We start from the raw sequence: 27,689 nt of genomic DNA on the forward strand, positions 1-27,689 counted from the left end.
CACCAAATGCTCCAGGAGGAGCCCTGTGACACCTCCACCAAAGATGCTTTCATTTCCATAGGGTCATCTGTAAGCTCTTTGTCACCCATAGGGGATAAAAGGTAGAAACTCAGGTGGTAGCAGGCAGCTTGAGACTACAGAAGAGGGCTGAAGTGGCATATATGGCCAGCACTCCACAAACATTCATGTCACAAATGAAGATGGACATACTGACACACGCAGGCACTCACAAGAGACGGGGGTTAGACCCAGCCTCACATATGGATAACTGCACACGCAGATACATATTTGCACACACTCCTGCTAGAGATATACCCACAGTGGTACACAGACAACAGATGGGCCCACACATGCTCACACGTGCACACCCACACAGCCACATGCACACACACGTGATGACTCACCCTGGAAGGGGTTGGGCCTCCTCTCTCCCATGGACCACTAGGAGGGGGGCTCAGGGATGACGGTGAGGAGGAGGTCTAGGTCCCATCATGTTCGTCTCAGTCTCCCAACCCAGGACCAAGGACACGGAGCCCTTTCCCAGTTTTGGGGCACAAGGCTCAGCTCCCAGGGAACATGGTGACCAGCAACTGCCCCACACACCATCCCCAGCCCTACAAACCCCTCCTCCTTCACTGACCCTGGGCGGGGAAGGGAACAGCCTATTAGACAGTGCTTTGCGGTGGAGGAGGACAGGGCAGCCCCCTACACACACCCCGTCCAGAGCACCCCTTCATGGCAAGTATATAAGAAATGGAGGTTCCACTCTACTCCTAAGATCAATGTCCAATATGGGGGCATGAAATCATAAAAGCAGGACTTCTCCTCTGCCCCTCTCGGAGCCAAGCCTCACCCCAGAAAATGGCTTGGCCACCACCCCTCCCCGCTGGCTCAGCTGGGGGCTGAGGTTAGGCCAGCCGAGCAGGGCAGGGACTGTGTTCTCAGGAATACAGCTGCTTGTGGGGTGGGGTGCAGTGGGATGGGGACGGTGGGGAAGGGGTCAGTCTCCAGACTGTCCGGGCCCAAGACCCTGCGCTAGGTCCCTTCGAAGGGGGCACAGTGAGGGGCGGGATATGACATCCCAGGAATGAATGGGTCAGGGGATATGGGTGGCCTGGGCTCTCCGGCTTCTGGCCTTCGCTCTGGGAACAGAGCTGTGTGCAGCTGGTGCCTCATGTCCTTTGTCGTTCGCAGAGTCAGTCCCGCTTGGCCCCCTATGACCCCGGCCTCCTCCATTCCAGGGGGCCCCAGAGTCCAGCCAAGGGCAGGGCTCCTGTGTCTGCTCCCCTTCTGGCTCCTTCTGGTAAAGCCACGGGGCTGAGCTCAGCCTTGAGTCAGGGACAGGGGAAGGTCAGAAACACACTGCAGGTGCAGCCAGGACAAGGCCTGTGTGGCGCCGAGGTCCCTGGAGTGGTGGATGCCATTCAGGCGAGTCCCGTCTCTGCAGCAAAGAAGATGCTGGCAGGTCAGATAGAAACTTGTGCTTTAATATATCTCTGTGTGTGTGAGCGTGGGTGTGTGTGTGCGTGTGTCGAACAAACGTCTCCGGGGCCTCAGTGCTGGGCCGCTGTCCTTGTTCTCTGCTCATCCTCACAGCCAATGCAGGCCCCCTCACTGGCGGGCGGCTCTGCCCCTGGGCACCCCGGCTGGCATGGGGTCAGTCTTTGGTACGATGCAGACACTTTGGTGTGCCGGGGGCGGGGTGGGGGGGCCACGAAGTGCTCATCATCTCTGCAACGCCAAGAGGAAGATGGCCATGGGCCCCCAGAGCTGTGGGCGGGACTGCCAGGGGGCTCCACTGCCCGGCATCACCACCACTGTGACGGAAAAGAGAAGGGAGACAGGCCAGGGCTCCGGTCAGCTCAGCAGGGCCAGGGAGGGCTGTTCCTCTGCCCCCTCTCTGTGCTCACAGACACACTCGTAAGACATGAGGTGGTGTGCTCTGCCTGCTGGGTCCAAATCCTGGCTCTGTGGCTCACTAAATAAGACACAGAGCAATTCACTCAACCTCAGTGGCCTCAGTTTCCTCGTTTGTAAAATGAGTCTAATAGGAAGAGCCACCCAGAGGACTGTGAGAAATAAATGAGATCACGCATATACAGGTGTTTGTACCTTGCCTGGTACATCGTAATCACTTGGTAAACTCCAACTGTTATTATTGCAAACACCTGGCCCCCAGTGGCGGAGGGGGAGGGGTACACATTCACACCTGGACACACACACACACACGGATGTACCCAGACACAGACGCTGCTACTGTAAACTTAGTAAGCTCACAGGAAGGTCTGGTGGTCTCATTGTCCTCCATACAGCCTGAGCCAGGGTGGGGCCCAAGGTGGGTACCAAACACATCAGCAGCTGTTCCCACAGTCACCAGCACATGCATCCCATCAACCAGCCACTCTGAACCGCAATTCAGACAGCAACGCCTCCCCTGACACAGGCACCCACCCACACAGTCCCCCAGAGATTCAGCACCCCCGCCCTCTTTCCATCCTGCACCTTTATTGGGATCCATCTGCTTCCTGGGACACTCTCCCTTCTTCAGTGTGACGTCATCTATGGCGATATCCCCCAGGTAGCCCGAGCCTCGAACCCCCTCAAAAATAATCTGGGGTGGGGTCAGAGAGCAGGGAGCAGGGATGAGGGAGGTTCTGCACCACAGACTCCCAGCCCTTAGCCTCCGTCTCCCTGGAAGGCCCCCCCATCCCTGCAAGCTTTTCTCCTCAGCTCCCGGGAGCAAGTCCTGGGCCCTCCTGAGGGCTCCCCGGCTGGAGCGATGGCCCAGGGCCTAGAGAGCTGTGAGGAGCCCTGGGCCCAGCAGACTCACCTGGAAGGGCCCACTGGGGTTGATGGGCACATGCGCCTGCTGCCACACGTTGCCCTTATTGCCACTGAGGGACCAGGCGTGCGTGTCCAGTGCCCCTTTGTTCCGGGACCGCACCAGGAGGTTGAGGGAGCCTGTGGTGGGTGTGAGGAGAGGGGGCAGTGAGGGGGCACCCTCACCTTTCCCCATTCACCAGGCTCAACTCCCTACCACTGCCCGCAGCACAGTCCCCACTGGGCAGGACATTCTCCCCATCGCAGACTGGCTCAGTGTCCTGTTATCCCAGAGGGGACCTCAGCATGGGAAAGAGAGGGGACAGCAGCAGGGCAGCAGGGCTTCCACTTATCAGGACGATTGGCAAATTCTCTTTCATTTCTTCCTTTCCTTCCTAATCAGCTCATTCCCCCCACACACTCACTCACTCACACAAACACACCCACACACAGCACCCTTCCCCCCTCTAGACAGGGGAGTTGTCCCAGGACACTGGGGCCCATATCTGAACACAGAGCAGGATGCCCGAAGCACATAATGCACGCGCTTGGTGGTACACGATACATGCAATGATTTCTGGAGGTACAGGAACGGACTTTAAAAATTTAACACTTGGAGGGTGGCAGGTGGGTGAAATGGGTGAAGGGACTAAAAAGGTACGAACTTCAAGTTATAAAATAAATAAGTTCTGGGGATGTAATGTACAGCATGGTGACTACAGTTAAGAATACTGTATTGCATATTTGAAAGTTGCTAAGAGAGTAGACCTTAAAAGTTCTCATCATAAGAAAAAAAGATTCTGGTGATGGTTGGTTGTTACCTAGACTTATTGTGGTGATTGTTTTGCAATGTGCGCGAATGTCAAATCATTATGTTGTACATATGAAACTAATATAATGTCCATTATACCTCAATGAAAAATTTCATACTTATATATATGTTTTAAGAGGTGAATAAAGCCAGCCTTTCAAACCCACAACTTCTCTAATATTGATGCTTAGGACAAAGCTAAGAAAAAAGGAGTGAGTTGATTCAAAGAAAGATATTAGTATACGTGCTACATAGCTGTGGTAAAATGTGAAAATTTGGAGTTATTAGCCTAGGGGTGCTGAGCCCCTTCACCCACAGACCCAGGGGCCTGGGATTGTGGAGATGCTGAGGGGCAATGGAAGAGAAGGGAGGGATCAGGCCTTGATGAAGAGCACCCAGGCAATGTCATGCCCCCTCGCCGGCTCTTCTAGCCTATCTCAAGCCTCCTATGATATAAAGACTTGGCTCAGAGAGAACGGGAATCAATCTTAGACGGCACCTGGTAGCTGGCATTTCCATGGCACTGCCCCAGACAAAGCCACACCATCTGTGACACCAGATAGACGGACCCCCAGTGGGGCAGGGCCACCAAATGTTACCTGCCTGAGATTAAAGGAGTTGGCTTGGACCTAGGAGAGCCAGTGAGGCACAAGGACTGGGGACAGCTGGTGCCCAGAGCTGCCAGGGGGGGTGGGAGGGGAGGGGAGAGGAGGGACCAGGACAGCAAGAAACACCCACCCCTCCCCAGCAGCAGACCCAGGCCTGGGGGAGGAGCAAACAAAGGTTCAAGGCATGTGGAGAACCCTCACCAGCAGATGGGGCCCTGAGAGGGCTGAAGCCAGCACCCAGTGGGCCGGGAGATGCCACACTGGCTTAGGCAGGGCCCAAGCCCCAGAGACTTTTGGGCTTCTCACCAGCCCCAAAGGGACCTCCCTCTCTTCCCCTTCCTGAAGATCTTCCCCGGTTCCAATCCCCCAACCTCCAGGGTCCAACCTCCATCTCCAAACCATTTCTTCCTCCTCCACCACCCTGCCCCAAGGACCCTAATGGGGGAACCCCACCTTTTCACTACTCAAACCCAAATTGAATTTCTGCCCCCTTCCCTGATCATCCCACCAGCTCCAAGATCTCCCCTCTTCCTGAAAGCGTTTCACAGGGTCAGCCAGGGCCTTAAGGGTGCCTGCTCACTACATTCCTCCCTATCTTCCTGGCACCTGCAAAGCCACACCGAGCTACATGTTGCAGCCTGGACACAGCCCAGCTTTCCAGACTCTGGGCTTTTGCCTGGGTTGTTCCCACTGCTTGAGATGCCCTCCCCTACCATGTTCCCCTGACCAAATCCTTTTTGTGCTTCAAGCCCTCTCTGAAATGTCACCTCCTCCGAGAAGTTTTCCCAGGCTTGAGCTGGGAGCCCTCTGTGCTTCCTGTGAACTCTGAGACCTTAAACTGCAGTTCCCCGTGCCCAGACCACTCCCTGCTCTACAGTGTGGCAGTTACTGGGATTCATATCCTCTCTCCCTATTTGGCTCCTGAGGGAAAGTCCCCATCAAATTCCTATCTGTTCTCGATATTTCAATGCTCAGTGAAGAACTTGCCATCACTGTCATCAGGACTGACTGAAAAGAGGCTTCTCAGGGTAAGAAGTTATCTCAGGGTTCATCAAGCCCAGCCCTCCCTACCTCCCCATCATTCATTCATTCATCTAATTGAGCAGGCACTATTCTAGACACCAGAGACACATCCGTGAAAAAGATAAAGAACTCTGCTTCCTGAAGCTTATGCTCTTTTGGCAGTAATCACTATAAAGAAAATAATGCAGGAAAGGGATACAGAGGTGTTTTACATGGGGCTGTCGGGGACCTCTCCAAGGAAGCCTGAATGAGGGGAGGGGAAGAACATTCTAGGCGGGGGGAAATATCAAAAGCAAAGGCTTCTAAGGCCTCAAGTACTTAAAGAAAAGCAAGGAGACCGGCGTGCTTGAACTGAGTAGAGTCAGGGGAGAGCAGCAGAAAATGAGGTCAGAGAAGCAGGCAGGGGCAGATCGGTAAGGGAGGCCTAGAGAAGATGGTGATGGAAGGGGGCCGAGCAGGGGAGTAACGTGACCTGGGACAGGGGTCACCTCCACAGCACCCCTGCTGGACAGTCCTCCTGTCCAGGCACAGGATAGCCCATTCCTGTGCTGGGAAGATCTGATACCTATAGGATCTTCCTCAGGTGGAATTCAAACCTGCCTCCCAGAAGCTCTCAGTGACTGGTGTTTGTTCCACCTGCTGGGGGACACCAAGCAAGCTCTGGAGCACAGATGACTCCCTCAGGGCTTTTTCTGCTCCCAGGCACCTGGGCATCCCAGCTCTTAAGGCTTGAGCTCCCAGGGCCCTACTGTGTCCAACATGCTCTTCTTGCCAGCTGGGTCTCCCGTGCCCCTCCTGAGCTGAGGATAAAATGACCAACTGTCCTGGTTTGCCTGGAATGTGGGACTTCTAGTGTTAAAAGTGGGAAAGGCTGGGGCAAACCAGGATTGGTTTGAAGTGGTTACTCTAGCTGGGCAGGGAGGTCCTGGTCACCTTCACCCCCACCTACCCCACAGGAAGCTTCTCACGAAGTCCAGACCCAGGTCACGGGTGAATTGGATTGTGTGGATGGCCCGGGGGACCCCAGTGGATGCATCCCACCTCATTCCAGTTCATCAGTTCGGCCCAACCCATCACTCTAGCTGTGGACACTTCACAATGAGCCTTTAGGTCCACACCTGCTTAAAGTCACTTCCTCTACCATGTAGCTGAGGAAAACAATGAAGCTTTCTATGGTCTGTTAAGGCCTGATCACCAAGATGCACAGTTTAGAGGGAAAAGCAAGGCACAGAACAGTGTGTGTAAAATGGAGGGAAACAGAATATATGTGTACTGGCTTCTACATGCTTAAAGCATTTCTGGAAGTTTGCCCCCAAATCTAATACATTGATTGCCTCCGGGAAGGGACTCTAGGTGGCAGGAGGACTGGGATGGGAGAGGGACTCTCCTTATGCACCCTTTTATACCTTCTGACCTGTGCAAAATACATTACCTTTCCCATAAATATGTAAACAAATAAATAAAATTAAAATTGTCATTTCCTCAGCAGAGCCTTCCATAACCAGCCCCCAGAGTCAGTCGGCTATTCCTTTTATCAGCTGTCTTGGCCTCTGTCCTTCTGCTGCAGACACACATCACAGTGGTCACCAAATCCTATCTGGTGCAATTAATTATTTAATGTCTGTCTCTCCCACTTGACTGTAGGTGCCAAGAGGATGAGGGATTTGTCCATCCTGTTCACTGCAGCACTAGATGCCTGGCACAGAGCAGGAGCTCTGGAAATGATGGCTGATGATGAGTTCATTGACTAATGTGGCACTCCTACCAGTGCCACCTCTTCCCAAAGGGCACTCCTTAGGTTCATGGTCATGCTTACGAAGTAGTACTTCCCCTCACTGCTCACAGAGCAGCTCCCTTCCAACCCTGCGTTTAGGGCTTGGGAGAGTCAGACAGACTTGGGTTGCTGTGTGATCTTGGGCAAATGCTTAACCTCTCTGGTCTATATGGTAACACCCCCCACATGTGGTGGTTGTGAGGGTTAATAAGACCACAGATGCATCCCTAACCCAGGATGTCACCTGGCACCTGGCAGGCACTCGATACATGCAACCTTTTAGCTGATTTCTCCATCCCCTCCAAGACTCATCCTGGTGGATCCATTTTCTTTGCACCCTCAGAAAGCCTTGATCATCTCAAAACCTCAGACAAGCTGGCTCTGGACTTCCCCCTTGCCCAGATTCTGCTCATATTCCCTATAAGGATCTGTGATTCAGCCAACTTGGGATGCCCAGGCCTTACCCGGGCCAGTCCCCAGCTTCCTGTGGACACCCCTCCCTGCCCCAGCACACACTCGTGCAGCTTACCTGGTCCCTCGACTCACCGATATGCTTCCCGTACATGTGGTAGAAGAAGGAGACGCAGTAGAACTTGGCGCTGGCGTTGTACAGGGGACTCACCAACCTCGCACGGTCCCCCAACTCCCGGGGCCTTGATGTCTCAATGAACATGTAGTAGCCTGCAGGGAAGGGGGAGATGTGCCAACAGCCTCCCCCTCACCCCTCCCAGGCCTCTTTCCATCTGATTCCTTTTGGGCCTTAGTATCAGCTGCCTGAATCCCAGGTGCCTCACCCCACCCCACCCAGTCCTCCCTGCCTCACGGCACAACACAGGAGTCTGGGCCAGCAATTGTGAGTGCTTAGCTCTGCTGCAGTTTCTCTTCTTCCCAATCCTCTAGCAGCTCAGAGCTCTTTCTCTCCTCTCAGACCGGAGCTCCCTGAGGCCGGGGCTGTGTCTCCTCTCAGACCAGGCTCCCCAGGGCTAGACCCCTCCCTGAAGCTGTTCTCCATTCCTAGCAGCAGGCCATGTCCTCACCCTCAGGGGTGCCACTTATGTCCGTGGGGGGACCAGTGTTGGGGGAGCGCTTGGGGTTCTGGGTGAGGGCATTCTGCCGGGTCCAGTCAAAGTTGTCTGTCAGGTCCTGGGTGTAGCCGCAGATCTTCTCATCCTCAAAGTGGCAGGTGTTGTCTGTATTCAGGGCAGAGTTGGGAGGGAATGAGACAAAGAGAATCAGCCTCCTCAAGTCCCCTGGTCCAGCTTTGCCTTCCTGGTCACCCATGAGACAGCTCCCAAGCATCCAAGCAGCGGGCCCAGGATCCCAGGGCTTCAGAAACCAGGCAATGGAACCCCTGACCAATCTATTCCCGGAACAGGACCTCTTCATCTTTTTTGTGCCACAAACCCTTCTGGCGTCTAGTGAAGTTAAGAATCTCATCTCAGAATAATTATTTAGGTGCATAAAATGAAAAACACAGGGTTACAAAGGAAATCAATTATATTGAAATACAGTTATCAAAATATTTTAAAAATAAATGTGTGATATAATAGTAAGTGGGCTTCTCTATTATCTAATTAAATCACAGGATCCAGTGTTAGGTCTAACTACTGTAGTTTGAAATACTAATAAATGGAAATGATATTTAGAGATGGCTGCAAAAACTTTTAGGTGATGTGAAAACATTGGATTTCCACTGATGACAGAGTCACAGGTAGTGATTATACCACATTCCTACATTCATCATTGAAGATGTTAAATTTCTAGAAGTTAGGGAAAATAAAGAAGTAATTGTATGCCCTTCCAGGGTCCAGTTTCATGGACCCTCCTCATCCTTGGTAGGGGTGGTCCATGGATCTCAGACTAAGGACCTCTGCCCCAGGGAACAGAGAATGTGGATTAGCCTGGTCTTTCCATTTTCTTTTCCGGTCAGTGAATGGTACTAAGTGAGGACAAAAGGCCCTGAGTTAGAGAGATGTCCTCCTGACTCCACCCTCACTTCAAGCCTTTAAGCCCCAGAATAAATCCTGGATGCAAATATCTCCAAGCCTAGCCTTGCTCCCTTCTGCTTTTTCTGCCAACTTCTGGCCTCCACACTATTTTCTCTCTGGGTTATCTCTTGGGGTCCCTCCCACCCGGGGAGCCTTTGTGTCCCTAAAGGGAAGGGGAAGTGGGTAGGGGTGTCTCACCTGACAGATTGGGAGAGTTGATGGCTGAGAAAGCAAGCAGGAAAACCAAGTCAGAACCAAGGTGTGGGGCTGTGCAGAGGGTGCGTGGGCTTAGGAACAGGGTCCCCAGAGTAGGCCTGGGGGCCAGAGGCTCCTGGCCTGCAGTGACAGGGTAGGACACTGCACATTGGAGAACCCCAAGCTCAGGAACCACGTGGGGAATATGGAGGGGTCCCCCGGGCATGAGATGGGCCCACCTATTCCACCACCACAGCCACCACCACCTACGCTCTGTGTAGTGGATGATGCGGGAGGCCGTATCTCCAGCCCCGAAAGTGGTGTAGGGCGTGAGGCGGACCTCGTAGCTGTGGGGCACTCGAAGGTCGGTCAGGATGTACTCCAGCAGCTGCCCCTTCTCCACACGCCGCACCGGGATGGCCTTCACCATGGCGTTTTGCTGATTCAACTGTAGATACAGGGAGTTCCCAGATGCCCGACACCCTCCACCTAAGCACCAGCCCAGGCCCTGGTGTGACTTTCGGGGGCAGTGCAGGGGAGCAGAACGAGCAAAGGACTAGGAAGCCAGGCCCTCAGTTTCCTTATCTGTAAGATAGAGCAATCACCCCTTCCATGCCCACCTCCCAGGGCTGTCTTAATAATAAGTGATAGTAACACGTATTGAAAAATTTATGTGTGCTAGGCACTGTTCTAAATGCTTTGCAATTATTAACTCATTTAATCCTCAAAATAATGATCCTATCAGTTGGAATAGTATAATTACCCCCATTTTACAGATGAAGAAACTGAAACCAAACAGATGTAGCTTGCCCAAGTTAATACAGAACTGAATTTTAGCTTAGGCAGTCTGCCTCAGAGTCACACTCTTACCCTCCACCCAACTACCCCTTAGTCTGGGCAGAACCACATGCAATTAGACTGGACTCGAGACTCGTATAGTGGCTCTGGCCTTGCGTCCTAGAGACCCTGTAGATGAGACTTCAGTTCATGCTTTAAGCTTCTGATATAAGAGTAGATTCTCTGTTTTGTGAGCAGGACTGGCTTTACCCGCCTTCCCCCACATGAACCCAGCAGACCCCTGCCTAATTCTCAGGGCTGTGCCCAGAGCATGGGTTCAAAGGGGACAGGTCCCTAGAGCGTCCCAGCTCCTGTGTCCAGAACACTTTTTCCCTGGCTCTGAAGAGTTATCTCTAAGAGGGTCAATGTGTCTCCAACCCCTTCCCCCTGGCTTGATGAGTATTCCCAGGGCCAGCCTGCACCTGAGCCCCTGTCCCCCTTGGCCCACCTGGCGGACACTGAGTCTGTAGTTGAGCAAAGGGTCGACAGCGTCAGGCTCCCTCTGGGTCCACTGCAGCACGTAGGAGTAATTCTTGGACAGCTTGTGGCTGCGGGTGGGGTTGGGGGTGTCGAAGTAAAACTCCGGGCTGTAGGCTTTGGCTGAGAGGGCCGGGAGGGGGGCACGGGGCCGTGAGGGGCAGGGGATGAGGAGAGACACAGAGAGAGGAGGTGCGGGAGAGGGTGACAGAAGAGGATGCGTGGTACGGGGGGGCGGGGGAGACAAAAAGAAGGAATATTGTGAGGAGAGGAGATGGTGGGAGAAGAGGAGATTGGGGAGAACGAGGGGTAGGCAGGGAGGTGGGAGATGGAGAAAAGGGAGATTGGGAATCCAAGAGGTGGTGTTGGTGAGAAGGGAGTGGAAAGGCCAAGGAAAGGACGGAAAAGAAAAATGTGGTTAAGACACAGAGAAGGGATATTAGAGAAGACACAGGGGAAGAGAATTGGATAGAAGACACCAAGAAGGGTCATGGATTTTGAGGTAGAAGGAAGGGAAGAGAGATAGAGAGTGGCCAAAAGGTGGGGAGACAGGGAAAGTGTGGGAGAACAGGGGAGGGGGAAGGAGGTGGGAAATGTCACAGGGGCCTCTGGCTGGCAGGGCTGGGTGGGGTGGGGAGGGGCTGGGTAGGTGGCCAGTGACCTGTGGCCCTAGCCCCCCACTGTGAGTGAGGAGATCCAAACAAGAGCTAAGGGGCACCCAGTCAGTCAGAGGCTGTTGGGAGAGCAGGGGCACAGTAAAATGGGGGACAGGCACACCTGGGGCTCTCCTCTGGGGTGCTGCTTCTGACAGGGTACCGGCTCTCTCCAAGGGAGGAAGAGAAGGGAGTGGGTCCGGCCCTTCCCCTCCACTCTCACCACGACCTTCCCTCCTTTGTGACCCACCCACACCCATCTGCAGCCCCAAAATGCCCACCTGAATGACATGAAGAGATGGGGCTGAAAGGGATTTCTGGGCACCAAGGGGCCTGAACCTCTAGAGTGACAGCTCAGGAAATGTGTGCTGGCTGGCCCAGCGCCACCCACGACGTTCCAGAGAAGCTGTTGAGGCGCTTCTTCCCTCCTCTAAGCTACAGCTCAGGCCCCTCACATTGGGCCCTTAGTCAGGGAGAGATTTCCTATCTGCAGCCTCTAGGGCCAAGGACGAAGGAGGAGGGGCTTGAGAAGTGACGGCTGAGATGCGGTGGTGCCCAGGGCTTGAGCGGGTTGGTCTAAACCTGACGTGGACAGGGCTGGAGGGAAAGCGATGCCTGCTACTCAAACAGGTGGAAGCAGAGAGCTGGAAGGGGTGGAGCCTATGCCTCACGTAGGCAGGGCGTAAGCCAGGTGTGAATGGGCCTTTAAAGGCAAGGGCCCATACCTGGTGCTCCTAGGGCTAGAGGGGCGAAGTCTAGGCCTGGTGAAGGGAGCGGGCCTGTTAGATGCCAGGAGCCGGGCAAAGCTAAAACAGGCGAGGCTTAGGCCAAGTCGAGGCGGGCCTCGAAAGGGGAAGGCCTAGACCTAGAGTGGGCAAGTGGAGGGTTCAGGGCTGCGAGAGAACGTCCCGGTTATATCCAGGAGGCCTGCGCGGGATCTGTACCTAGCATGGGCGGCTCCTGGAAAGGCAGGGCCCTAAACCAGGCGCAGTTAGGCCGGAAAGGGCGGGGCCCCAGGCGGAGCCTGGGCAGGGCTGGGGTTGGGGCGGAGCCTGGCCCCAGGTGGGCGGGGTTGGCTGGGGCGGGGCAGTCGGGACACTCACCCGAGACCTGGAAGAGGCAGGCAGCGGAGCCCACGTCGTTGGAGATGCTGCACTCGTAGCTGCCGCTGCTGTCGCGGGTGACGGCGTCGAGGCGCAGCTCAGAGTGGTCGGGGGCCTCGGCGGCGACGGGGACGGCAGGCGGCAGAGGCAGCAGTTGCCCTTTGAAGCGCCACACAGCCGAGGAGATGCGCTGGGGGCTGCCTCGAAGCAGCGAGCAGCGCAGTAGCACTGGCCGGCCCAGTGCCTGGCGCACGTCCTGGGAGCTGGGCTCCACCTCTGGCGGGACTGGGGGCGGGGGCGGCGGTCAGCGGGGCCTCTCCCCACCGAGTGGGGTCTGAGGAGCGGCCCCATGGGGAGGCGACGTACTCGCCCCTACTCCCGCCACCCCTCCCCCCACCCCCCAGCATCCTGGAAGGGTCTCAGGGCGGATACATACTTACAACATACAAAATAGCCACACTCATACCTCCCCGACCTGCAGATACCTACTCCTTCCCGGCCAAAACCTCCAGCCGAGCTTCCCAGACTGGGCCTCTATTCATGCCTCAAATGGTCCCCTCACCCTCCGTGTAATGAAAAGCAGCATAACGTCGGGATTTACAGCATGATCTGCGGAGCTAGATAGCTTAGGTTCAAACCCCAGCTCTGCCTCTAACTAGCTGTGAGATCTTAGGCAAGTTACTTAACATCTGTGTGACTCGGTTTCCCTATTTGTAAAAATGGGTGAATAACAGAATCTATACATAGGACTGTGGAGGGCTAGATGAGTTAGGGCATTAAAACACTCAGTGCTTGGCACGTGGTAAGTTAACTCTCGTCATTATACTATCAGAAGCAGTGTGTTCCCTTGAAGGTTCCTTCCTCCTTCAAACTCCCAGTTTCACTTGGCAAAATCAGTTATTTCTTTGCTCACTGGGTCCCTGGGAATGAAGATGGAGTAGAAGTGCGGCAAGAGTCATGGACCTCCATGTCTTAGAGCACGGGGGTCAAGGAGGGTTTAGGGGTATCAGCAGAGGGGTTTGGTTGGACTAGGGTGGGTGAAGGGGTGAAGAGGGGGCAGGCCTGACTATAAACCGGGAGGGACAGCTCTGGACGGTAGTCTGGGTGGGGCGGTGGGACTCACACTGCACGTTCAGCTGCACCTGGGCCTCGCGTGGGCGCACGTTGAAGCCATTATAGCGAGCCGTCTGGCAGCGGTAGGTCCCACTCATGTCGCGGCTCACACGCTCCAGCCGCAGCTTCCCGTCCGAGGTCTCGAGGGGCAGCCCCGAGGGCAGCAACGCAGCGTCCTTGTCCACACGGGACCAAAGCACAGGCGGCCGCGGCTTGCCCCGCACCTCGCACTGCAGCTCGGCGGGCGAGCCCTCGCGCACGGTCACCACGGCCTTGCCCTTGGGCACGCTGATGGTGGGAGGCACTGCGGGGCAGGGAAGAGGTAGGAGCGGGGTTAGAGCTTCCCCTCACCGCCCCCCCCATCCCCCGGCCTCTGCTCTGGGGCTCCTGCTTCCCTCCCACTAAGTGCGAGCCTCCTTTCCCATCCCTGATGTTCCACAGATCCTGCAGTATCTTCAAAGCAGAACTCCCCTCCCCAAATCCTCTCCACCTCCTGGGTCTCTACCTCAAGGTCTCCCAACTCAGAAAGAGTGTTGAAGTCGTCCAGGCCAATTCTTTCTATCCCCTTATCCCCAACATTACTAAGTTTGGGGGATTCCACCTTTTATTTATTTATTTGGGGGGGTTCCACTTTTTAAATAGTTCTGATAAATATCTTCTCCCTCAATCCCTTCCTTCCTGCCTACTGGCCCTGCTCTAGTGAAAGCCTCCATCTTCTCTTTCTGGAGTGTTATCACAGGTTGGTAGTCTGTCCCCCAACATCCTTACCCTTTCTTCAAAAGTGAAAGAATATCTGGGCTTTAGCAGGACACACAGCCAGAATAAAGACTGTATTTCCCAGCCTGCCTTATGGCTAGCTCTGGTCACGTGACTAAATCCTGGCCAAGATGGTGTGAGTCTTTAAATGGAGAGGCAGTGCCTCTCTTCCTCCCTGCAGGCTGGAATGCAGACTGATGGCTGCAGCTGGCACTGCCATCGTGGACCAGGGGGCACATGCTAAAGATAACAGAAAAGCGAGACAAGATGGAGCCTGGGGCTCTGAGGATTTGGTGGAGCAGAGCCACTATTCCAGCCTGGACTGCTCACTTTTACATAAAGAAGAAATACACATCTAGCTCATTTAAAGGCACCATTATTTAGGTTTTTTTCTGTTATTCACAGCCAAACCTAATCCAACCCAACACATTGCCCAAATTAAGGGTCTTTTAAAGACTTCCATGGGTCCTATCCCATAGCACATCAAACAAATTAAATGTCTACATTAAATATAAATCGTAAATAACCCTACAAGGCAAGCTGAAGTCCAGTTATCTAGTTAGCATAATTTATACTCTGTAAACATTTATACATTTATTGGCTTTAATTCTGCAGTTTTCCCTTTGTATTTTGGAGCCAGTTAATTTTAATTTATTTTTCTAATTCTAAACCGTCTCCACAGGTCCTTAAAAAGCTTCTATGTCCTAGGCATCAAGCTGACGAATGAAATGGCCCTGTACCCCATTGATTTCCCTGTTTCTAAAACACCCCAGCTCCCGACCCTTCTTTGCCCCCACAAGATAAAGGGCTGTCCCGTTTTGAGGCCATACTGCCCTCGGGTTAAAGCTCAACCTCCTTGGCTCTTCTAACAAGGCCCTTGTGCTCTGGCCTCTGTCAACCCCCAGCCTCATCTTCCTTTCCCATCCTGTGCTCCAGCTGTGGGATCCACTTGTAAGGAACCATACTTCCTGGACACAGCAAGTCTCATACACCTTGGGGGCTCCCTGTCCCTCCTCTCATGGGCTTGAGCACGGGCAAATGCTCACATGGAAAATGGCTCCTCTAAGAAGCCCTCCTTGATGACCCCGGGCAGCCTGGTACTCCTCTTGTGCCCCCAGATGCTCTGCAGACCCCACCTTTAGCTCCTGAGTCTTATCTAAGGTTTGTCCTTCCTTTTCCTCCACCTTGCCTGACCCTTCTGCAACAGGTCTATCTCTCTGTCTAGGCAGTGAGCTCTGATGATGGGGCTGTGGCATTCGTGTCTGAGTCCCCAGCTCCTCACCCCAGACATGGCTCTGTGATTTGCAAAATGGATTTGTGGAATCTGTGGAGGCCTAGTCCACTCCCAAAGCCCAGCTCAGGTCTGTCTCCTTCTGGAAGCCTTTCTTGACACCTCCAGCTACACCTGGCCTCTCCCTGTTCAGATGTCAGGATGGGAAGAGCTTCCAAGGCCATCTGGTTCAATGTCTCATAGAGGAGAGACTGAGGCCCAGAGAGTTGAAGAGGCTTAGCCAAAGTCGGCCAGCAACTCAGTGCAAGGTACTGGGGGCTGGAGATGAGATTCCAGAGACCTTCTCCAAAGTCACTCCCTCCAAACTCTTGTAATTTTTAAAGTGTAAACCCTTCAGGGGTGGCTGAGAGCAGGTTCTGAAGTCTGGTTGCCTGGGTTTGAATCCGAGCTCCACCACTTATTGATGTGTAACCTTAGATAAGATTCTTAAACTCTCTTAGCCTAAGTTTCCTCATCTCTAAAAACTGAAGATGAACCATCTACCCCATAAAGTAAATCATGAAGGTGAATGAGATAAATATAAAATTATCAGAACACATAGTAAAACACTCAGTAAATGTTGGCCGTTATTTCATTATCATTATTTATTATTATTGGAATAAAGACCCAAATCCTCTACAAAATCTGGCCCCTGCCAACCTCTCCACTCTCATCTCACTCTATTCTCCCAGCCACACTCTCCTTCTTTCAGTGCGCCAAATGCTCCATGTACTTTCCTGCCTTGGTGCCTTTGCATATGCTGATTCCTTGGCCTGCTTTTCTCTTCCACCCTCCCTTTGCTCTCCTTTACCTACTAAAATCCTGCCCCTCCCTCAGATCTCAGATCAAACCTGCTATCTTAGGAAACTCTTTCCTGACTCTCATGCATCACAGTTTGCAGTGATACATTTATTTGTGGGATGATCTGAAAAACATTTGCTACTAAGTTCAATGTGGCCTGTTTTGCCCACCACTTTACTCCAGTGTGTAGCATAATGCCTGGCATATGACAGGTGTTTAATAAATGCATATGGCATGAACAAATGATATCCTCCTCACTGTGGCCTCCCTTTCCCAAGCTGCTGCCCCCACCTCCCCTCTGTGGGTTTCTCCAGCCCCCTCATACCTCCCTGTTGCCCCCCTCCAGCTGCCCACCTGTCTCAGAGGAGATGTTGACCTCGACGCTCAGGTCGGGCACAGGTGCTCCCGGGAAGGAAGCCACACACATATAGGTGCCGTAGTCGCTGAAGTGTAGGTCAATGAGCTCTAGGCTGCTGGTGACAGCGGGCAACTCAGGGTCATTGCGAGTCACCAGCAGTCTCTTGGACATGCGTGCTGGCTTGCCATTCTTGAACCACTGGTAGGTCACCTTCTCCTGGGGCACTGCATCCACATGGCACGACAGCTTCAGGTCCTGGCCCAGCTGTATGTTCTCGCTCTCTTTGATCACATCTGGGGTGATCTGGAATGTGGCATTCCTCATGGCTATGGGTGGATGGGGAGGGAAAGGTGGCTGGAGCTGGCCCAAAGCCAGGGTTCCCTGTCTCACCACCCCCATCCAGATGCAGCTTCTACCCTCCAACTGGCCTTCCTGGAGTTTGGGGGCTACGATCCCACTCCCAGGAGAAACCATCACTTTTTCTGCTTGGAAATTGTTCTCCTCTCTCAGATGTGTTTCCAAAAGTTAAAAAAAAAAGCTCGCTGTAGAAAAGGGGGTTTAGTAATCAATACAGCCACTGTTGACCAAACATACACTATGAGAGGCCCTGTTCTAAGCACTGTATGTGGGTTTCCTCGTTTAGCCCATCCCACAATCTTTGAGAGAGGCATTTTATTTTCCCTATTTTACAAAGGAGGGAAATGAGGCTCAGACAGTTTAATTCACTTGCTCAAAGAAGTATTGGTAAATAGCCAATCTTGAATTCACACTCAGAGCCTGTGCTCTTAACTACTACGCTGCTTTATTTTTATTGTTGTTTTAAACCCAGAATATACAAAATACAAATTTTGGAAAGAGGCACCAGAATGTAACACTGGTTCTATCTAGAGAATGGGACTGAGGGAAATTGAGGGGAAATTTTTAATTTGCCCTTTTGTGCTGTTTAGCTCTTTGCAACAAGTTTGTGTCATAAAAAAAAAAAAGACCAATACAATCATTTTACATGCAATTACATAAAAATACAGAGTTTAGAAAGAAAATGGTCTGGCCTCCTTTAAAAATCTAAAAATTGTTTTATGTATGCCAAGAGTTAGACCGAATTCTTAATATTAGGTGCTCATTGGAAAGGACTCTGCTACAACAGCCATAAATCAGGACTGGGCTGAGTGAAGCAGGCTGTATGTCACCCCGAGAGGTGACCACAAGTATTTGATGAAAATGGCAATCTTATCAACCCAGGTTTTAAAGGGCATATGGATCAGGTGGAGAAGAACAATCTTCTGATGGGAAAAGTACCATCAAAGGAAACAGTAGTCATTAGATAACCACAGTTTGACTATTATCTTTCTCACTACTTAATCATAATTAAGTAAAAAGTCATAGAGAGCTAGCTTCTCTTGGTGAGGAGAGTCAGGGAGAGACTGGTCAGTGACAGATGAACAAAGAAGAGTGTTCATCAGAAGATGCTCAATTGAATTTGACAGAAGCTGTACTTTACTTTCAAGTGCTAAAGAGCTGGAAACAAGCCTGGATCTTTAAAAAAAAATTTTTTTAATAAATTTTAAAACAACCACCTAAAGCTGCACAAGCAGAAGAATTTAAAGTTTCCTCCTTAAAGCAGAGTAGTAAAATCAAGATCTTATCGAGCAGCTAATGATAATTACTGAGGCTGAAATTTAGTTAGGAAAGTATTTGTACTTCTTTATATTGTGCTCCAAGTTTTAATCATTTTTACATTTAGTAATTATCTTTATACTCACTGAAATGCTTTGCTAATAAAGATTTACATATGAGGTATGTGGAAATGTGTGTTATTTTCACTTTAATTCTATTAATCATGTAGAAACCATTGTACAGGGAGAAAGTCAGGAACTTTCTCTTAGAGTCTGGAATGTCCACATTTAGCTTTTTGCAGCCTCAGTTTCCCAGTCTAAAAAAAATCTAGGTAATCAACACCAGCCCTTCCTACTTCTTGGGTTGTTGAGGTTATATTTGAAAATGTATTGGTTGTAAACTGTAAATAAAACTTTATGCAAATTTTAGTCCTGCCATCTGCTGGCAGACACCTGAATTGCAGGGAAATCAAAGTGCCTGGAACCTGCCTTCTCAGCCTACCTCCCCTACCAAGGAGAAGCAGACAGGCCCCTTTCCCATTTCAGTTCCCAAGGTACAGGGACCCTGTCTGCTTCCCAAGTTTCCTTCCACCCCTCCGGAGCCACGTACATCGCACCAGGAGGTTGACAGTCTTCTTGGCAGGGTTGCCCACATTGTTGGTGGCTGTGCAGTTGTAGTAGCCAGAGTCTTGGGCCTGCACTGAAGGGATGCTGAGGGTGCCACCCTGGGCCAGGGCACCCAGGGGCAGTGGACCTGGTCCATGGGACCACTGCAGCTGGGGCAGAGGATCACCGCCTGTCAGCAGACACTGTACCGTCACATTCTCCCCAGGGTTCACCACCAGAGTTTCGTTCACAGACAGCTTCAGGGCTGGTGGTGCTAGGAGGACAAGAATGGGGTCTTAGGGGACCAGGAGGCAGGGCCAGATGTGGGGGAGGAGAATCAGGGAGCGAATGGGGGCCGGGGAAGGTCTGCAGGGGGAGAAGGGAAGGAGCAGGCAGGAAGGAGGAGGGGAAACACTCGTGGTGATGTGCTTGGAGTCTAGCATGAGATGGGCACCACCTCCTGGTTGAGGACTCAGCCCAGGTGGGAAAGGGGATGGGTGGGGAAGTGCCTGTACCCGTGGTGTTGGTGAGCCAGAAGGTGACGGCCTTGTCCGGGATGCCACACACGTTGCGTACAGACACCTGGCAGGTGTAGCTGGCATAGTCCTGGGGCCGCAGGTTCTTCAGCTTCAGGACCTTGGTCTCCCCCTGGGCAGTGACCACTGGGGTGAGGGGCCTGCTTGGGTCTCACACACATTCACCAAGCACCAGAGGCTAAAGCAAATTCCTATTCAGGACTGAGCCTGGGGTGGATGGCACACTCCCCATACCCTGGGCTTCCATGGGTCTGAGGGTGTCCTGGTACACACTGGTCAGGACCAGGCCTCAGTTTCCCCATTCTAGGAAATGGAAGGGTAACGAGGGAATCCTGCTCTGTCTTACAACCCATACAAATATAGGGCTGGCCCTACAGGCCATGGCTACATGTGGAGTTCTGACAGCCACCTAGGAAAGCTGCCTCTGAACACTCTCTTGCAGGATGGCTTCATCACCATCTCCTAGGACTGCAGGAGAGCCATGGGAAGTGACTCATCTTTCTACCCCAACTCCTGCTGTTCCTGCTCGTCGTTCCAAAGACCCTGACAGCCAGCAACAGGCAGGGATGACTTGTCTGCCCCAGGAGGTGCCTCTCCTAACTGGCAAAGTTCTTAGAAGACATGCTGCCTTGAGGACTCTCCTGTCCTCACCACTGCTTCCTGACCTTTCTGTCTCAATTCTGTCTGCCCCAGGTGGTCTGAAGCCCAATCAGAATGCTTGCTTCTGATGTCAGAAGAAACTTGTTGGAGTCAGGGCAGTCCCTGGAACTCCAGATGGTGAGGCTTCAGCCCCCCTGGCCCCCTCCCTTGTGGGGTGCAGGAGGAAGAATGTGGGGTGAGCCATGAGGAGACCAAGCCAGCTGCCGCCCATCCTGACCTGGGTGTAGAGGGGCTCATAGATGTCGACCCCATTGTCCTGGCTGTGAGACAAGGTGTCCAAGCCCCGCTTCCAGATGAAGCGGGCAGGTGGGTTGGAGTTGACCGTACAGCGCAGGAACACCGTCTTCTCCTGGTAGAAGTTGCCTCGAACATCGCTCACTGTCTGGTGTACTGTCAGCACTGGCTCGTCCAGGTCTGCAAGGGCACAGCCCCAGTGGAGTCAGATGCGTGACCCCCTAGGTGGAGGGCTTGGGCCCCTGGCAGCTCTCAGGGAAAATTAAGCTACCCTCATGGGATGCTTCCAGAGAGCAAGATGCTCTCCCAGCCCTGCAAGCTTGAGCAACCTGTCAGAGGCAGGGGACTGGATGTGTTGGCTTCTCAGCAGTCCCTCCCCAGGGATCTGCATTGGCTGGGGGGTGGGGAGGGCGGGGGTATGTGTGTGTCTATCTTCACCCTCCTATCATGGGATGGAGGAAGCAGCTGCACACTGGAAATCAGGCCATGCCTGCCAGACCCTTCCAGCTGCAATAACTTGAGAAACGACCCTCAGCCCCAGGGTTTGTCAGGCCCCTGGGTGGCTGAAGGGGGACAGAAGAGAGGGCCTGGGGTTCCACCACTCTATCAGGTCCCACTTGGGGCAGGGGGGTGTATTTAATGGATAGGTTCATTGTAGATATTAAGATGGTGGCAGACAGACCTTTGGGCCTGGCCCCACAGCTTCTGGGTACCTAGGTCAGCCTGGATGGCACAGAGGCGGATGGCAAGAAGGAAGATAGCCTCTGAGTGGTCAAGGGAATATCCGTGGATGGCAGGCAGGGACTGAGGGCTTCCCATTCAACCTGTAGCAAGGACTGAGGGGTGCCTGGTCCTGCAGGTGTTGGGATAGGGAAGTTTCAGAGCTTCCCTGGGACAAAAGCAGAGACATGAGGTACTGTGGGAAGGACACTGGACCATAATGAGAAGAGACCTATGCAGTGAGCAAGTCACAAGCCTTTGGTCTCAGCTTCTTCATCTGTAGAATGGGTATAATCCAACCTGTCCTGCCCTCCCTGACCACTTTGCAGGGATGCTGCAAGGTTCATATGGGATTAAAGATAGAGATGGGTGAATGGTATAAGATAGTGCACATCAAAGGAACATCAGGGATGCCCTTCTCTATCCCGGAAAAGAGAAAGTCTCTACCGTTGTTCTCCACGGAGGTGCCACTTCTCTACCCTTCTCCCCACTCCTCCTTCCCAGCCTGAGCCCCCAGAAGCAGGCCCCTGGCCCGGGTACTCAGAGGCAGACCCGACTCACACTGCACATCCACCCGGATGGACTTGATGGCAGGCACGCCCACGCCGTTCTCAGCCTTGCAGTAGTAGCGGCCGCCCTGCGTGCGCGCGATGCGCTCGATGCGCAGTGTCTCATTGAACACCGATGTTTCCTGGAACTTGTCCGACGCGCTGCCCGCGGTCTTGGTCCAACGCACCTGGGCCAGCCAGGCAGGGCAGAGTCAGACCGCACAGAGGGGGAAGGGGAGGGGGGTCCCCGCCCACCCCCATACTTTTCCACGAGTGCACATAAGGCATACACAGGCCTGCAAAACTAACCCAAACAGCCTCGTGGGAATGCACGCTGGAGGTAGGACCTCTCAGTGAAGAGCCTGGGGAATCTGGGGTCAGGTGGAAGAGGCTTTTAAAAAGGCAGTATGTGCAGTTGTTAGCATCATGGATTTGCGGGCAAGTTACCCGACCTCTCCTGCCTTCCTTTCCGCATGTGTAAAATGGAAATATTACTCCCTTCCTAGGCTTACTGAGAAGACTAAATGAGTATATAATTCATTCCTGGAAAAGTAAGAATTTGATTAAATTTTTGTTATTCCACTTATTAGCTTAGTGGCCTTGGGTAGGTTACTCATCTCCTAGCTTCAGATTTCTCATCTGTGAAAGAGGTCTATGTGATAGCCAGCCTCCACCATGGCCCCCCGTGGTCCCCACCTCCTGGTATTCACACCTTTCTGTACTTTCCTCCCATTTTGTACCAGGGCTGGTCTGTGTGACCAATAGAATTTGGCAGGAGTGACGGTGTGTCACTGCTGTTCTCATCTCCTCACCACCCTCAACTCTACCCTCATGGACCCAGGGGTTACAAAACTTGGGGAAGGCTACATGCAGTTTCAGGACATTCAGACGTAGATCAGAGGGTGCTTTGGAAAAAGAACAAGACCATGAAAATGTTTTTGCTTTTTGTACTTGACATTTTGCAGTTTTACCATGATTTATCTAGATGGGGTTTGTTTACAAATGCTTAGGACTTGGTTTATCCATCTGAGAGTTCATACCATTCTTCAATTCTACAAAATTCTCAGGCTTTATCTCTTTAAATGTTGCCTCTTCTAAGTTTTCTCTAGTCCTTGTAGAATGCCTAAATTTGTTACAGCTTCTCATTCTATCCTCCATGTCTCCCAACTTCCTTTTCACATTTTCCATCCCTTTGTCCTGTCCAGACTGCATTGTAGCTGATTTCCTTGGATCTATTATCCAATTCACCAGTTTCTTCTTTAGCTACTTCTATGGTATTGAGGCCAAATTTTTCTAAAGACTATTATTTTTTATTTCTAGGATTTCTATTTGCTTTTTTCCATATCTTAACTGATCAGGTTTTATAATCTCCCATCTTATAGATTCTATTCCTTCCATTATCTCTTTAAACATTTTAAACACATTTATTTTAAAGATTCTTTCATATTGCTCTATCATCTCTGTTTTCTCAGATGTGAATTGTTCAATTATTTGGGTCTATGGACTGGCTCTCCTGGCACTGTATTTTTAGATATGCTTTAAAATTTCACCCCATGGGCTTGTATTCAGTAGGAATTATCTTCCTCAGAATTCCCACTTGGGCACTGACAGGCCTGTCTGTGGTGTAGCTTTATGGTTGCCTACGCCCAAGATATATGCATTCACAGGTTTCAACCAGTTTGGGTATTTTTCGGCCATGCCCCGCGGCATGTGGGATCTTAGTTCCCTGACCAGGGATCGAACCCATACCCGCTGCATTGGAAGCACAGAGTCTTAACCACTGGACCGTCAGGGAAGTCCCAGTTTTTATATTAGTTTCTCAGCTTAAGGTCTCCTCACCACTTGGATAGTGCAAGACACAGACTGGATTAGGGTTATTCCCTCATAGGTGACTGTTTGCACCCACGCCCTGAAGCAGAAAGTCTGCTCCCTGCTGTGACTCTGGGCTATGGGGCAGAGATCCTCTGGTCCTCATTCATAGGTGGTATCACTCTTACCAAGCTTCCAGCTTTAGGTAAGAAGTCCAGTTCTAGCTCCAGTCATAGATGGGCCTGTGGCCTCAGCGCTTACCCCCCACGTGTGTATTAATACTACTCCCCCTGAGGTGAGTACGCAGTTAAGTCCCTCAAAGTGCCAGTTTCTTCAGCTTTTGCTCACTACCATCGCTATAGATTTCTTCTTCATTTTAACCATAGAGAGTCCCTCTCTCTTGCTATTAGTTTGGAGTAGGGAATTCCATGCCCACTCATTCTTCCATCTGACAACAAACTGGGCTATGCGATGATACTTGCTCCACCCCTAGACTGGATGCTCCATGACAACAGGAACTGCAGCTGTATCCTCAGGACCCATCACAGTACTTGGCACATAGCAGGTGCTCAATAAATATTTATTGTAATGAAATGAGCAAAAGGCACTAGAAGGCATTTCAGGACAGGTAAAGAGCAGTGGCTAAAGCAAGAATGAACAGGGTGTATTTGGACCGGTTCACTGAAGACGGGGTGTGAGGAGGATGGCCGTGGGACATCAGACAGGACAGGCAGGTGGGGGCTGGATTGTGGGGGGGTCTTTAGTTCCACCCCTATGAGCCTGAACTGGGTCTGGTAGGTAATGTGGAGTCGTCGAAGGTTTCTGAGCAGGGGAGTGATATCATGTAGCAGGTCTAAGGATGATGATTCTGGGAGCAGGGTGCAGGAATGGATTGGAGGGGGAGATGTAGGAGAATGGGAGGCCAGTTAGAGTCTACTGCAGTGGTCCAAGGGACAAGGCTAAAGGTCTGACCTCAAGGGGTAATGAGGAATAGAAGGAGACCCATGCAAGAGACGTAAAAAGAAAGGCCTCAGAGCCTGGCTAGGTGTGGGGAATGATATGCGGCTGAGTCAAATATGAGCCCAAGGGTTTGAGCCTAGGTGGCAGGAAGAATAATGAAACTACAAATGGAAATAGAAAATGGGTGCATGCACTCACAGCCACAGCCACAAACGACTTCTACATGTGATGCGGAAGGGGACACACACAGATGGCCAGTGCAGCCTGAGGGAGAGGTGGGCCAGCTGCCTCCCTGGCTTTAGGGAGCATCATGCCTAAAGTCACACCTATGCAAACACCAACCTGAAGACTGGCAGCATTGTTTACACTTCCAAAAAACAACCCTTAAGAAGGAGGAAGCGGTGATGATAGTTTCCGTTTGAAAAAGTCTTTAGGAGTTTTCTTGTCCATCTGCTTGTCTCAAGACCAAACCTACTAAAGCTGTCCCTATTCCCAAAATTGTCCCCCCAAAAAAGGATTTTGCAATCACTGTGCTTCCTAGGATCCAATCAAAACCTTTTCTGTTGCTTTTAAAGGTCACCGCAGCTCGCCAGCAAATTTTACCCATCCCTCCAGCCCCCCCTCCTGCCTCCACCTGTCAGCTCTCAGTGATAGCCAGCCAATACTTCCTGCCTGAACCAAACACTTAGTCTGGGACAAAATCCACCCAGATTTTCCAGATCCGCATCTTCTGTTACTTTCTAATAGCTTTGAGTCTCTTAATGTCAAAAGTGTGGGGCTGGCCTACCGGAAGCCTCCTGAAGTAGGAGGAAGTGTACCAAGTTACAGAGAATGCTGGTTCTGGATGTGAATTCTGCTCCCACCCTCACAAGAGCTGGGGACCTTGGGAGTTTACCCAACCTCTCTGAACCTCGATTTCCTCAGCTTAAAATGGAGGCCCTGATGCCTTCCTCACGGCACAGTTGCGAGGCTCCAAAGAGAAAACACTGGAGAAAGTAACGAGCATAGTGCTTGGCGCGTGGTCTGCCTTCAAACAGTGGTTGAAGGTATATATCTGATAGAGCGTCTGCTCAACAGATACAGGGAGTGGAGTGGACCTGAACAACTGACATTCAGTTTTTGCCCTCAGTCATCAATATTTCCAGGTGAGTAAGCCCACAGCCTCTAGCCCTTCCCCACAGGGTTTATTTTCCAGCTATTTCCCCAGCCCCAGGCTCCTGTCTTCTGCTGACGTGCTGCTGTCCGTCTCTAGTCACAGCTCCCACTGCCTCTTCTGATCCCAGAGAGGGGTGGGGCAGGAGGGGCCTGCTCAAGCCAGGCCAGGGGCTTACCTGGGGCCGAGGGTGCCCGGTGACAAGGCACTGCAGCACCAAGGTGTCCCCCTCCCGGATGGTGTAGACGCGCTCACTGATGTTGTCCTCTTTCACCACACACGCCTGGCCCGCGTGCACGATCTGAGCCTGGGCTGGAGCTGGCGGGAGATGGGGAGGTTTAGACAGGAGGCACCAAGGCCAGAGGGGGTCTAAGGCTCCCTCCTGAGTGTGTCAGGGGGAGGGGTCAGCCCAGACTTCTCCATGACATCCCTCAGAGGCCTGATGCCATCGAGCTCAGGAAAGAATCCTCCTAGGGCCCCGGGCCAGACCAGAAGGGCCAGGGACTCAGGACAGGGGCAATTCCTCCCCATCCCACGGCCCTTGCAAGAGATCTGTGCTCTTCAGTGAGCTGAGGACTGTGAGGGGGCTTTGTAATCTGTGCAGAGTGGTTATCACCCAGTGAGCATCATGTCTTAGCAGCCCCCTGTCGTGCAGGCTGCTGGTGCTCTGCCCAGCTCCCTGTATCTGGCAGGTGCCTCCACTCCCAGCTGCTGTGTTAGCTGCTAGGCACGCAGAGCTCACCTGCCCCAGGGAATTGCCCTCAACCAGTGGGAGCTGCCTGGACCAGACATGCCTATAGGAGGTCATCCCTTCCCCAATACATACACACCCCAATGACTGGTGGACATGATGCAAAAGCCCAGCCACCTTGCCTCAAGCTGGGGTGACCGCGGTTCTGTTCATGCTCCAGAGGCCCCCTACCCCACCCCAGGGAACAGGCTGAGACTAAGTCAACTAAACCACATTTTCACCTGGCTGTTTCCCTTGTCCCCTTTCAGTTGGTCCTTAGAGCACTTTCTCAGCAAATCACTTGCCTGAACTCACTGCCACCAACCATCCAAGGCTCAACCTTCAGCGAACCTAACTAAGATGGCCCCCAGCCCCAGGGACTGCACATTCCCCTCGCCCAAACGCCTGTTACTTCTCCCTCATTCTTCTGAACCTATGCCAGCCTCCTCTCCAAGGGAGAGAAGTTCTCACCGGGGGCCTGGAAGCTCTCACAAGACTTTGGATCCTCCCTAACCTCTCTCACAGTGGCCAGGGCTGGGATCTGACCAGGGCTGGGGGACCAGAGCTGCGATATGGCTGGGGGACCCAAAGGGAAAATGATTGAACCAGAAAAGTTCATGGCCCTCCTTCAGTGTCTTAGCCCCACTGTCCTGAAGGCAAACCAGCCCCCAGCCGACCAGTACTTGGGCTCTGGGAAGGAGGGCAAGGCCCCCAATTTCAAACCTGTCTGCTCACATATGAGGATGGAGGGAGTGGAGGCAGGAGAGCTAATCCAGGGCACAAGGGACACAAGGGGGTGAAAACTCAGTCCTTGCCCTAAAGAGGTGCAGGGAGGTGAGATAAAACCTGTTCATAAAATGTGTAATTTCCTCCGGGAAGCATTCCATGATTGACCTACATCCTCCCTCCTTCTGTATCCATCACTTTTCCAGTGCAACAGCAAAGCATCAATCTGCGTGTCTACCAAATTCAGCATTCTTATCTTTCTACCTACCAGACCATGAGCTTCACACCTTGGTATCCCCAGCGCAAAGCCTTGAATATAGCAGGTACTCAGTGAACACTGAATGAATGAATTTATAGGAATATGCCATGGTGAAGTTGCTAAGCATTGTTAAGAAAGGTAAAGAGGAGGTTAGAGGAGAGAGACATCACTGTCTGCTGGAGAAAGAATCACAGAAGGCTCTATGGAAGAGGCAGCTTTTGAACCAGCCCTAGAAAACAGGGGGGCTTCCTGCAGGTTGATAGGGCAGTTTTATATTCCATATTACCCGGGGTAAAACACTAGTGATTTTTGGACCTTCATTTTCTCATCTCTAAGATGGAGAGAATGCTACCAACGCTGAGAACTCACAAGGGTGGATGTGATCATCACACAGGATAAATGAGAAGTGCTTAGTAGAACTCTGATGTGTTCTACTGTCGCCACAAATAGCACCTTAACAGAGTCTTTCCAACCAACACTGATGGGACAGTCATGAACTCATTACAGAGGTGGGTCCACAGAGGCAGCCCGGCCACACATCAAGAAGT

At 52.2% G+C, this 27,689-nt stretch overlaps 1 protein-coding gene across 2 annotated transcripts in view; it reads right to left on the minus strand.

Moving 5' to 3' along the window:
• Nucleotides 1-1,725: 1,725 nt before the first annotated feature.
• Nucleotides 1,726-27,689, minus strand: part of MDGA1 (MAM domain containing glycosylphosphatidylinositol anchor 1) — a gene marked incomplete at both ends in the record, with an annotated part of 52,668 nt that continues 26,704 nt past the window's right edge. Inside the window, 16 exons of one of the 2 annotated variants that reach the window (XM_082847494.1) lie at nt 1,726-1,817; nt 2,503-2,611; nt 2,831-2,961; nt 7,583-7,717; nt 8,074-8,226; nt 9,223-9,246; nt 9,490-9,667; nt 10,505-10,656; nt 12,290-12,574; nt 13,413-13,706; nt 16,584-16,913; nt 18,811-19,080; nt 19,322-19,454; nt 20,220-20,416; nt 21,518-21,692; nt 25,605-25,744. In XM_082847494.1, the coding sequence (XP_082703620.1) occupies nt 1,726-1,817; nt 2,503-2,611; nt 2,831-2,961; nt 7,583-7,717; nt 8,074-8,226; nt 9,223-9,246; nt 9,490-9,667; nt 10,505-10,656; nt 12,290-12,574; nt 13,413-13,706; nt 16,584-16,913; nt 18,811-19,080; nt 19,322-19,454; nt 20,220-20,416; nt 21,518-21,692; nt 25,605-25,744 (2,798 nt within the window). The remainder of the gene's footprint in view (nt 1,818-2,502; nt 2,612-2,830; nt 2,962-7,582; nt 7,718-8,073; nt 8,227-9,222; nt 9,247-9,489; nt 9,668-10,504; nt 10,657-12,289; nt 12,575-13,412; nt 13,707-16,583; nt 16,914-18,810; nt 19,081-19,321; nt 19,455-20,219; nt 20,417-21,517; nt 21,693-25,604; nt 25,745-27,689) is intronic. The other variant, XM_082847495.1, reaches the window with a different exon arrangement.

Source organism: Leucopleurus acutus, assembly GCF_964270905.1.
Source record: "Leucopleurus acutus genome assembly, chromosome: 10".
Lineage (NCBI taxonomy): Eukaryota > Metazoa > Chordata > Mammalia > Artiodactyla > Delphinidae > Leucopleurus > Leucopleurus acutus.